Raw genomic sequence first — 12,311 nt, 5'->3', positions numbered from 1 at the left:
TTGTATTATTTGTTATTTATATGATTGTCACGTGTATTACCACTGTGAAGCGCTATGTACATTAATGGCGCTATATAAATAATGACATACATACGTATAAATGGCAGATATTTTACTTATTTGTAGGTACTGTATATTTTAATTTCTATGTATGCAGTGCCGATTATGTTTGCAATCATTTAAAAAAACATGATTGAGTAATCTTACTAAATAAAATATAGCAATGTAATGTAACATTCTTGGCATGTTGCAATTAAATGTTATACTGTATGTTGTAGATTTAACTTAAAATGATGTGTTTGGGCTTCTATGGAGTCAGAAGTTTTTAAACGTTTATACGTTTCTTGCAATCTACACTAGGATTTCTAGCAAGTGGACACAAGCAACTTTAATGTGCCCAGTATTTATTTTATCAAACACAGCCACTGTGTGTAGTCCTGTATCTGATGGGAATAAACAGCCACAATGTATTCCTGCCACAAGGAGCTTACAATCTAATTACAAGTTAGAGGCACAGTATAAAGCACCTGGAATAAGGTTAATGAGCAGGTATTGAACCTAGGTGTCCTAGTTTGTAATCCAGTGCATTAAACACTCAGCATCTCTTCCTCTTCCCTCAAAAGACAATTGTGATATAACTGAACTTAAAAAAATAAATATGTATTTGGCTTCAGTTCATTTTGCATATTTATAGCCAGAACCTACATGAGATGATCAAGCTGTGACATGCACACTGACTAAGAAAATGAGATGTATATATTCAGTATCTGGAACAGCCGTGAGAAGGCTCCCTCTCCTGAAAGCAGCAGATGCTGTTGGTACAGGTGCTGAAGCAAATCTTCTCTCAATCAGAATCACTAAAAAGGTTATTGTTTTCAAAGTGAGAAGAAAGAATGGGGTTTTGAAGACAGATGGGATACAAAAAATTGATTCTGTTTAATTTCCTTTCTATTTCTGGAAAAAAAATCAATTACCTTTTGTAGATTTTTTTTTTTGCTGGTGAACAGATGAGGGTGTTTTAGATAAACCACATGGACTGAACCGTAAAGCAGTGTCCCCTCATGAGACTGCAATGCAAACCTTAGGCTCCGGCCTCAGTCACTGCGTGCATGCGCGCTTCAGAGCGCCTGGCGGAGCGTGCACCAGTTTCAGCCACGATCTATGGTCTGTGGTTGCGCGTCCCGAGAAGAGCAGGAGATCGCGACGGGGGGGAGGGGGGGATAGGGCATCTCAGGGACACAGCCATGACGTCACATGGTTGGTTCGCCCTCGTTGGCTGAACCGCTGCCATGACGTAGCCAGCGAAGCCGCCATGCCAAGAGACACATTTCTCATCTTATGGCAAAGGTGGTCGCACATCGCGCTTTCTGCAGGCGGGCGCAGGCAGTGACTTGGGCCGGCCCCATAGAGGGCCATATCTTGTTCACGCCGCGCACGTCGTAGCGCGCACAGCCGCGAGCAGTGGGGACGAGGCCCAAGACCTTACTAGTTACAGGCAACCAGAATCCATGAAGCAACTGATGCTCTTATATAAAGACATAATTAAGGCCCAACCGTCTGCAGATGTCTTACTTTTTCTAATAGTTAGTATTTTAACTTGTCACCTTACACAACATTGTAGAGCCGTAAAGATAGCAGTTTAAAAAAAAAAAAAAAAAAAGAAGAACTGAATTACAGTATGGAAGTGTCTTCTGTAAGCATTAAAAAGGTCAGGAATTGGCTAAGGACAATGTACAGTATGCATGTCTATTTATACAGCGCCATTAATGTACATAACGCTTTACAGTAGTAATACACATGACAATCATATAAATAACATAATACAAATAACAGGTCATGGGAATAAGTGCTTCAGACTTAAAAATGAACATTTAGGAAGAGGAGTCCCTGCTCCGAAGAGCTTACAATCTAATCGGTAGGTAAGAAGAACGTACAGAGACAGTAGGAGGGCATTCTGGTAAGTGTGTCTGCAAGGGGCCAAGCTTTATGTATAAGGTGTATAGTATTAATCTCGGAGCTACTGATATGCTTCGTCAAGCAGGTGTGTTTGAAGGTTGGACTTAAAAGGTGGATAGAGGGTGCTAGTCGGGTGTTGAGGGGAAGGGCATTCCAGAGGTGTGAGGAAGTCAGTGAGAAAGGTTTAAGGCGGGACAGGGCTTTAGATACAAAGGGGGTAGAGAGAAGACATCCTTGAGCGGAAAACAAGAGTCGGGATGGTGCATAGCGAGAAATTAGGGCAGAGATGTAAGGAGGGGCAGAAGAGTGTAAAGCTTTAAAAGTGAGGAGGAGAATTGAGTGTGAAATGCGGGATTTGACAGGAAGCCAGGAGAGTGATTTCAGCAGGGTAGGCGCCGAGACAGATTTAGGAAAGAGTAGAGTGATTCTGGCAGCAACAATGCTATCAAAGGGAATTTGTAAAGGCTTTTCGATGTGTTAGTGTAATGTTTGATGTCTGGGTATATTAGGGGTTATATGCTAAAGCGTACTGACTGCAAAATAGGCACAGAAACAATGCAAAAAAAAAAAATAGAATATCAAAGAACATAAATCCCATATAAAGCAATGGGTGTTTTTTTTGTATGTATATCTTTATTTATATAGCGCCATTAATGTACATAGCACTTTACACCAGTAATACACAACATAAATCATACAAATAACAAATACAAATAACACATAATGGGAAGATGCGCTTCAGACATAAAAGTTACATTAGGAAAAGGAGTCCCTGCCCCGTAGAGCTCACAATCTATTTGGATACATTAGATATTAGTTTTATAAATCTGTGCCACTCATTTTGCAGCTGGAAGACTGGGGTTGCAGCTGGAAGGGGTTTAGTAAGTAACCCCATCGTTTTCCATTTGTTCTACTAATACAAAGCTCCATGAAAATAAATATGCAACAATAAAAATATAAATAACATCACCTTATATAATCACAAATAGATTTTCACAAGCAACTTGTCGCTTGCGTATTTAGACCTCTCGTTTATTTTGTCCACATTAGCTGACCATAGCCGAATGTCTGAGGTTATAGCAGAATATACAAAGACCATAGTGAAAGAGAAGCACTGATTCATTTGTCTCCCCGTAGAGTGATTCCAAGAAGAATTGTTCTCAGTAAAGGTTACTTCTGTCACTCAATAGCAGGAGAGCAGGGCGAGCCTGGAGCAGATAGGCAGTAGGAGGGGACTTTATTAATGAGTGAAACGGCAGGTAGAAATCTGCAATAAAAAGGACAAATTATCTAGAATCTCTAGAAAATGGTTGCTGTGTAGTGTAAATATATTATTGAATAGCCCAGACGGCAGCAGAAATATATCTAAACTCTATTGCCTGAACAATCTCAGTGGAAAACATGGAATAAAAGGGGGGTTATTAAATTATAAGAGCTGCTCCTATAGATTTCCATAGCAACTGTGAATGTCTACAAAGCTGCAGGGGGGTTGAGCCAGCACTGCATCGGTGAAAAGGAGAGGGTCATATTTTTTGCTCTATAAGATGTGACCTTTTGTGTACAATGCAGATTTCCATAAAATATCAGGGCCACTGTTTTTTTTCAGTTCGATGTCATTGTATATGCGCGTTGCCAAAGTCTCTGAGTCTACAAATAGGAGTCTTTTGATTATTTGTGTCATTTTAATTCAAGAACTGTTGCTACAGTATAACAAGGAACACTCAGCGTGTTACTGCTACATAGTATATTGGAATAAGTGTGAATTTTTGTTTGGTAAACACAAGCGCATGATAAACATCCTAGTTGTGATCTTTATTTTACACAGTGCGCAGAATTAAGTGATATAATTGTGTCTGAGGGCTGATGAGTTTGTTTTCTTCCTGCAGGGAATCAGCCTTCTCCATTGAGTTCAGTGGAAGGTTTCAACATGGTGAAGAAGAGGTGGGAATCTCTGCCGTCCATGCCAACAGGCCGATGTTCATGCTCAAGTTTTCAGTCCAACAACATGCTTTTTGTGATTGGGGGGGTGGCACAAGGACCCTGCAGTGCTGTAGAGGCACTTTGTGTCCTGGAGGACGTTTGAGGGGCAGTGACTCAACTATGAATGGAACCAATGTCGTTGGCAGTGGAATAAGTGCCTGAGCACCTCGTGCTGAGCGAAACAAAGCTCAACTTGCAGGATACCTTCAACTAAGCAGACCATTTGTGCTTGTTTAATGTGTGTGAAGAAAGCACAGAAGCTGAACATTTGTGACTTTCAGCTACATTGCCTTTAGATGATAGCATCTACAACAAAGGTCATCTCATGCGCAGTGTTGAAGAGTTGCAATCTTCAGGTCTTAGGCTATAGAACCTGAGAATGACATCCGGCTGATGAATAGAAATAATATAGCCAAATACTCTTAAGGATGTGCAGTCTTGTGAGAGGCGTGTATGCCTAACGAATTTAAATAAAGCTTTAAGTTTCCAGATTAAGAAACCTAGCACCAAAACATGAAGTAGTTCCAAAAGATAACTCATCTGCCTACAGAACCGTCGTAAACACAACTCATGCCATGATTAGACTCTTGGTTCTCCACGTGTCTGTTTTCAATTAAAAAAAAACATGCAGGGCCAGAATTGGGCTTGGAATTCAGTAGGAGCAGAACTAGAAAGCAAGAACTGGATCAGCAAATAACCCGAATCGTCTTTACACTGATATATTCTCTACCAACACAAAGCTCTATGAAAATGAAAAATAAATATGTAACAAATATTTTAATGACATTATATAAAGTTGTATCAACTGACCTCATGATGAGATGGAGTCTGGATAACAACACTCATTTTAAAAAGTCTTAGGAACAGGCAGTCACAGTGTGCCTAGGAACTCCTGGCCAAAATGCGTGCTGCCGAGTGCTGACACGTGAGAAAAAGGATGAAGTTACCGTATTTGCATATGAAATGTATTACTTTTTGCAGATTGAAAGAAGTGCATAACACAAAATACCACTTACCGTACGTTAGGTGCTGAATCTGTACCGGGGGAGGGAGGTGGGGCATCGGTCTATTGGCTAAATTGCAATTCGTATGTGGATTTCTGGTCGCCGCGAGAAATAATGGCGGGAAAGGTCATTTCAGAACATCCGTGCAGATCTGCCATTCCTATAGCTATTCATTTTTTCTTTTTGAACAGAGGCATATTGGAAATACCAAGCCTCCTGCAGAGCAGACAAAAGGTGACATGCTGTCCTATATCATTGCCTGATATAAGCCATGTAAATTGCAGGCCCCTAATTGTTTTGAATACCTTTCACGTTCTGCCAGCGCGAGTCAGTGATTTAAGCATCACCTGGTCAAGTAACCGCTAGCAGTCGACTTGCGTGAACGTTTCACAAATATTTCCATAATTATAGCTACACCGGTTAAAATGTTCTGAAAAGTCTCGAGCTGTATCAAAAGCCAAGATTACATCCTCCTTTGTCAGATCAGCAGAAGGTATAATTGTATTTCTTTTGCATGCTCCCTTCCAGACTTTTCTGGTATGCTCCAACTTGGCCTGTTGCCATTTCATGCAGTTAATGTCGTTATTAATCTGGTTTTGAAATTGACTGAACACAATCATTTTGGGCCCCAAGTTAATACATAGAGCTGCTGTTCTGCAGTTTGTCGGTATGCCAGAACTACTTCATCTTCCTTAAGAAGTAATACCTGACAGAGCAATGCCTCCTCTCTTGGCATTTATTGACCAGACCAGGATACTTGAGTTCGAGGTGAGGTGAAGAGAAAGGCTCTAAGCATTCAATACTTGACTGGAACAGACTGCTCAGGATAATAGTATTGACAAACGCTGACAAATGTCAGTGACCAAAAAAAAACCTATTGAAAATGTTCAATAATGGACGAAATGGAGATGTCCCTGTGCTTTCACAAAGCATCTTTCCTTAGAACTATTGATTAGTGCACATTCTCTGCCCAATAAACAGTATATTATTCCCGTTGTAATCATTTGGATTTGGAGGATGTGTCTCAAGCTAAATGTGGGAGAAACAACAACATGTACAATATGTATCAAAGAAAAAAAAACACATTGAAACCAAGAGTATTTATTTTCTGTGATACATATGGTGTATTTATTTTGCCACAGATTTGCATCCCTTTTACCTTGATACACAGGTCCTCTTTATCTGCAAAGGACATTAGGGCCCCGATGTGTTATCGTGTTCTGGGTAATTCTTCAACAAGTTCTTGCATATAATAATGCATATTTTACTGCATGAGATCAATTTAAAAGCAAGCATGAAAATGAGTTTATAATGCCAACTTTCTTCTTCACATGCTTCTCACTAAACTTTTGATATCTGGAGATATTAGACTTCCACCCCCAAATAGCACCAATTTTATTATCTACCCGGGCTCGCGTTAAGCCTATTTTACCTATGTATATAATATCCACTATACACAATATATAGGCAAGCAGTTTTTAACTCCTGTTTATTGCTAGTTTTTAACTCACGTTTAAATCTCTCTTCCTTGCATCTCCAGCAAAAGCCTTGTATGTATATGTCTTTATTTATATAGTGCCATTAATGTACATAGCGCTTCACAGCAGTAATACACGGGACAATCATAAATAATATATATAACACATTAAGGGGAGAAGTGCTTCAGACATAAAAGTAACATTTAGGAAAAGGTGTCCCTTCTCCGAAGAGCTTACAATCTAATTTGTTGGTAGGAAGAACGTACAGAGACGGTAGGAGGGCGTTCTGGTAAGTGCGTCTGCAAGGGGCCAAGTTTAGTGTATGAGGTGTAAATTATCAGCCATTGAGCTACTCGTATGCTTCCTTAAACAGGTGTGTTTTAAGGTGGGTCTTAAATGTGGATAGAGAGGGTGCTCGTCTGATATTGACAGGGAAGGGCATTCCAGAGGTGTGGGGCCTTATCTTGCCTATGTGTATAATGGCCATTCTATACATAGGCAAGATAAGATTAGCCAACCTAGAGTATGTGATAACATAATATTAACACAATGCAGAACATATTAATATATTAAACCATTAGCGTCCCAAGTGACCAGTAGGTCATTGACTCGCCCATCACCCCAAGGGAACTCCAGTTTAGGTAAATCCTAACTTCTAATGAAATTACTTTTATAGAGAGAATCAGGAATGAATTTCCGGAGGTAATAATAATAATGGAATGAGAAGGTAGAATTTTCCTCACTTTGTGTTACCTTGGAGTGGTGGGCAAGTGGTGGGCAAGTAGATATATATATATGCAACTAAAACCCCAATTTAAATGAAATATTAGGCAATGTTAAAGGTGTGCAGGCTTTTATGCAGCATGATATAAGTAACAAGAAGGGGTTAATCATTATAAAATATTGGGTTACAATGAATTAGAATGCGCTTTTATCATGTGTTTGTTGCTCATGCATTATTTTGTGCCATACGGTTTTCAAAGGAATCTTATTACACACCCCATATGCGAGATTTTACCTCTATTTTAACTGAAGTGCTAAATTGCAGCATTATTGATCACACTTAAAGCCATTTTTGTAATGTTGCTCAGATTTTACGAAGACAGAAATGCTAGTGTTTGAAACAATATGTTGGGGCCTGTTCTAGTAACTGCACGTTGCAGCCAATCCATGTGGAAAAGATTTCCTGATTGGATTTGCCTATTTTGCTATTCCCTAAGCCCTTCTCGCATTTCCAAACCGTGAAGAAAAGGCCCAAGGTGTGTGTGTGTGTGTGTGTGTGTGTGTGTGTGTGTGTGTGTGTGTGTGTGTGTGTGTGTGTGTGTGTGTGTGTGTGTGTGTGTGTGTGTGTGTGTGTGTGTGTGTGTGTGTGTGTGTGTGTGTGTGTGTGTGTGTGTGTGTGTGTGTGTGTGTGTGTGTGTGTGTGTGTGTGTGTGTGTGTGTGTGTGTGTGTGCCCAAGGTGTGTGTGTGTGTGTGTATGTCTCTGAAAAAGGAGCACACCTGATGTACATGCTAATGAGACATGTAAAGTATATTTAAATGAGTCACACCTCCTAAAATATTTCCATAACATCAATACTGACAAGTCTAAGGGTCCCTGTAACTAAGGGAGTACGTGTGTCAGGCCTAACAGGGTCACAACACACAACCTCTGCTATTCAGGGTAGCAGCTCATTGAGCTAAACCAGACATTGGGCAGCTCACCTGTCACATAGCTCCCAGGTGTCTCGCGTGTTCTCCTTTATGTGCACAAGGCACATTGACCTGACAACCAGGAAGAGGAAATGGTCTGCTTTTAAAAGAAGTTAAGGGGAGGAGCTCAAAAGTATGTTGTGACAGCAGTTTCCTGGCATCTGGTTTAGTTCACTGCTAGAGCTGCTGCCCTGGATAGCGGAGGTTGTGTGTCCTGATCCTGTTGGGCCTGAGACCAGTACCCCCTTCAGCCCAATGGGCCCTTAAAGCTGTCAGAATTTGTCTTTTGGAAATATTTGAGGTGTGCGGCTGCGACTCATTTAAATATACATTGCATGTCTCATCAGTATATATACACGCTCCTTTTTGAGCCCAAGTGTCTCTCCCTATGTTATTTGGAGGGAGGTTTGAGGGGATATATAAATACCAGTTTCCCAACTCCACTCCTCAGGGAACCCCAACAGGTCAGGTCCTAAGGATATCCCTGCTCCAGCACAGGTGGGTCAATCAGCGGCTCAGTCATTTTGACCGAGCCACCTGTGCTGGAGCAGGGATACACCAAGACCTGACCCGCCGGGGCTCCCCGAGGACCGCAGCTAGGAAACACTGATATATACACAACGTGAGAAACTGCTAAATTTAACAGACCCTTCTCATTGAGACGATGTGATTATAATAGATTTTTGGCTAGTTTTAATCCGCAATTTATGACCACGTCAGACCGCACGATGTGACAAGGACAAACGTGCAGCTACTAGAATATCCCCCTTTGAATTAAAAATGTTTGTCTTTTTATACAGGGTGCAATATTAACTTGCGTTTATCAGAGTTTAGTGAATCCAAGCCTTTTACCTTTCTGTTTTGCTATTAATTGTGGTGCAAGATACCAAACACCTTATGGCCTCTTGACACCTAAATGGGGCATTGTCTACTAAACAAGGCACTTGTAGTTGTAATAACACGGAGCACTACACCTGTCATCTTCAATTCTCCTGAATGGCCAGATGTGTCGTAGCAAATAATGTAGCTATTAATGATCACAGACTTACATAAATGTATTTTCTTGGCCAGATCTTCTGCTTGTTATGTTATTGGAAGCTTCTGCTAAATCTACTATCTTGATAATTATGTTTTTATTTTTTTTTAAATACAAATTTCTGCGTATTTACTTGTGTTTAGCAGTGCTTGCTGTGAAAATAGCAACACGAAGGAAGGTCCTCGTTAATTAAACCGCAAGCAGTTTAAGAGACTTTAATGCATGAGGCCATAAGGGTCTGCAGTGCCTTCAAATACTTCAAATATTGTTTTATATTATACATATAAAAAGCTGCAGAGGGATGGGGGATGGCTGCTGAGTGTGACATGACCTCTTTCGATTAAAAGACAAACCTTTAAACAGCCCGCGGGGAGTGCTCTATGCTTCAAACCAGGTTTCTCAGCTCTGCGAGTTTTCAGAAGTCAAGTAGAGTGTTTTGACATGTCACTAATGTTTAAGGCCAAGCCGTGTGATGGATCACAATGGTTAGAAAGACTTACCTCTTATAAGCAGAAGTGCCAAAAATGAATGCTGGTGGTGCACCGATCCACTGCTTAACCCCTTCTGTACCAGAGGAGCTAGCAACACTGCAAAGCGAACTGTTGTTGGTCCCTCTGAGACTGAAGGGCTTAAACCAGGGGTGGCCAACGCAAGTACTCAAGGGCCACCAACAGGACAGGCGTTCAGGATATCCCGGCGTCAGCATAGGGGGCTCAGGTATTATGACATAGCCACTGATTGAACCACTTGCGCTGAAGCAGGGATATTCTGAAAACCTGACCTGCTGGTGGCCCTTGAGAACTGGAGTTGGCCAACCCCTGGATTAAACTTTACTGTATCGAAATGATAAATACTAATCACAGGAGGTTGAAGGGTATATGTCCCCAATAGCCTTACAGACTTTGGGGTACAAAACGGGTGTGTCACTGCTTTAACCTACAGTAAACATACAACCACGGGAGGAAAGGGGAATATTGCCACTCTGAGATAATAGATTTTTGAAAGGAGGAGAGATATGCCCCATGACGGGGGGGGGGGGGGGGGGTAACTATAGCCATTGCAGCTGGTGAGAGGCACTGGGCCCACAGCCTTCAAGAGCACATTGCCCAATGCCCACATTTTAGGGTGTTTTTTAATTGACATTTTTTCCTGGTGGTCCTCAGCCACATTTTGTAATTGGTAAAGCAGGAGAGGCGCTGGCGTGAGAACATGACAAAACTCACCTGCTGCCCTGCTTTGATTTTCCCAGTTCTTTTTTTTGGAAGTGTGATATAGTAGCGACAGACAATGCATTGCAAACCCCCCTCTGGCGCTCGAAGTGTGAAATGTCACTCTTCCTCTATTGCAGGGCTGGGTAAAATGCGGCCACATCCGGCCCGATGACATAGTCTCTTTCTTACGCGTTAGCGGCTGCAAGAGTCTACGGTATTACTTTTCAGAGGGGCTACTCCATGCCCTTGAAAGTCAAAGGGTTTGCAAGGCTGGGTTCCTGGCAATTGTGTGTGGATATACTGTGTGTACCGTGTACCTGTGCTCACTCGTAGCTGTACTCTGAATCTTACAGAGCAGTAGACGTGACAGTAGACGTGATACCAGTGGATACTGTATTGTAGGATGGTGCCCTGTAGCTCAGTGCCTATGAGGTTAACAAAATACCTCTTTCAACAATAAAAGTGTTTTATTCTCTTGCATGTGTGTGTGTTTGCCTAATCTGTGTTTAATTAGATCTGTACCTTGCTGCATTATGCTATATGAAGTCCCACGGGGCATAGACACTCTCTGTTTACCACCACAACCCTATTTTGTTACAGCACTGCCCATTCCTCATGCCTTCTCCCCAATCCATTCCCCTCTAAAACAAACCGTACAATCTTGCTGTGGCCTTCCCTGTTGGTTAATACTATGGATTGCAGAGTGCTGAGGCCGGGAACACACAATCAGCATTTCAGGCATGGAGAAACCCAGCAGATAATGGACGTTTTACATTCTCTTGATGTGGCCTCGTCCAGGGTGGGAACAGGAGCGCTGGCCCTCCAGCGCTGCGCCCTGCTCGGCCGTGCTTTTCCTGGTCGGCGAGGTGCGCGCACGTCTGGGGGCGCAGACCCGATGTCACAGAGCATGTTCGGCCTCAATGGGCGAACCGCTCACGTGACGCGCTTGCGAGCAGCAAAATCAATTTTGCTTGCTCGGCAAGCAGCTGAGCGCCAAGCAGGCGCGCCCGCCCGCCCGCTCATGCAGGCCACGTGCATTGTCGCAACGTGTCCAGCGTGAGTGCGCCCGCTCTGCACCACCCTGGACGAGGCCCAACACTGGCACAATATTCAACACAAGAGTTAAAGCAGCCCCATTGAATCAAACGGTACCGGTGCGATATTATTCCCTTACGCTATGGCATTATTTGTGCACTTCTAACGCATTAACGGGTATAATAACGCCTGCGACATAATCATTGCCTATTCATTTTCAAGAGAATTCCCCTCCCCCTACAACCGAGATGCTACATGAAAGGGTTAATTTCATTACAGCAAGCACTCAGCCTTCAAATACATTCGCAAATTCCCCTAGAAACAGATGGATTATCAGGCATTGCCGTTTTACGGGCAGGATTAACATAAAACATTGGGCGAGATTAAAAAAATTTATTTGTCAAGGGATTTCAGCCAAGAAAATCTAAGGAGGGGGTGAGAGGCATCTTTGGTTAAAGGAGTAGTTCCTTCTTTTTTGCCCCATGCCCCACTTTTTTTACATACTTTAGTTGAGGCAGGGGGTCTCTGGAGCAGCATTAATTTTAGATTCGGGGACCCCCGGCCTCCCATGATACTTACCGGGGAAAGGGCTGGTAGCATTTCTCCAGGGGAAACAAAATGTTATTTAAATCTCCTGTGTTATGCAAGCCAATAGGAAGCGTGATGCAAAGGGTTTAAAAGCGCAAACCAGGCGCATTTGTTTTTTTTATTTTTAATTTTCTTACACAGGATTGAAGCAAGCCGTCATCGGAGCTGAACCCCATTAATTTCAGGTTTTGGGGACCCCCGGCTTATTGAGATACAGACCTCAAAAGCGGGTGCCAGTATCTCTGCAAAGTTTAAAGCTAACGCCTCACGCGGGCCAATAGGAAGTCACACCTGATGACGTCACGGCTTCCTATTGGCCCGCTGGGCGTG

At 42.4% G+C, this 12,311-nt stretch overlaps 1 protein-coding gene and 1 long non-coding RNA gene across 4 annotated transcripts in view; one reads left to right on the top strand and one right to left on the bottom strand.

Moving 5' to 3' along the window:
• Positions 1-7,770, top strand: part of KLHDC8B (kelch domain containing 8B) — a 69,048-nt gene extending 61,278 nt beyond the window's left edge. For both annotated transcript variants that reach the window (XM_075574430.1, XM_075574431.1), the window contains exon 6: positions 3,843-7,770. In XM_075574430.1, coding sequence (XP_075430545.1) covers positions 3,843-4,039 — 197 coding nt within the window. In that variant the 3' untranslated portion in view covers positions 4,040-7,770. The remainder of the gene's footprint in view (positions 1-3,842) is intronic.
• Positions 1,834-8,368, bottom strand: LOC142468189 (uncharacterized). 2 transcript variants are annotated; one of them, XR_012788596.1, is made up of 3 exons: positions 8,124-8,368; positions 4,747-5,035; positions 1,834-3,223 (listed from the first exon to the last, which is right to left on the bottom strand). It is a non-coding gene; the product is annotated as an uncharacterized LOC142468189 (long non-coding RNA). The 2 variants fall into 2 exon arrangements; XR_012788595.1 differs by having other exon boundaries at positions 4,747-4,854; positions 8,124-8,338.
• Between the last annotated feature and the right edge of the window lie 3,943 nt (positions 8,369-12,311).

This window comes from Ascaphus truei, chromosome 17 (assembly GCF_040206685.1).
Source record: "Ascaphus truei isolate aAscTru1 chromosome 17, aAscTru1.hap1, whole genome shotgun sequence".
Lineage (NCBI taxonomy): Eukaryota > Metazoa > Chordata > Amphibia > Anura > Ascaphidae > Ascaphus > Ascaphus truei.
This window is presented reverse-complemented; position numbering and strand designations above follow the sequence as displayed.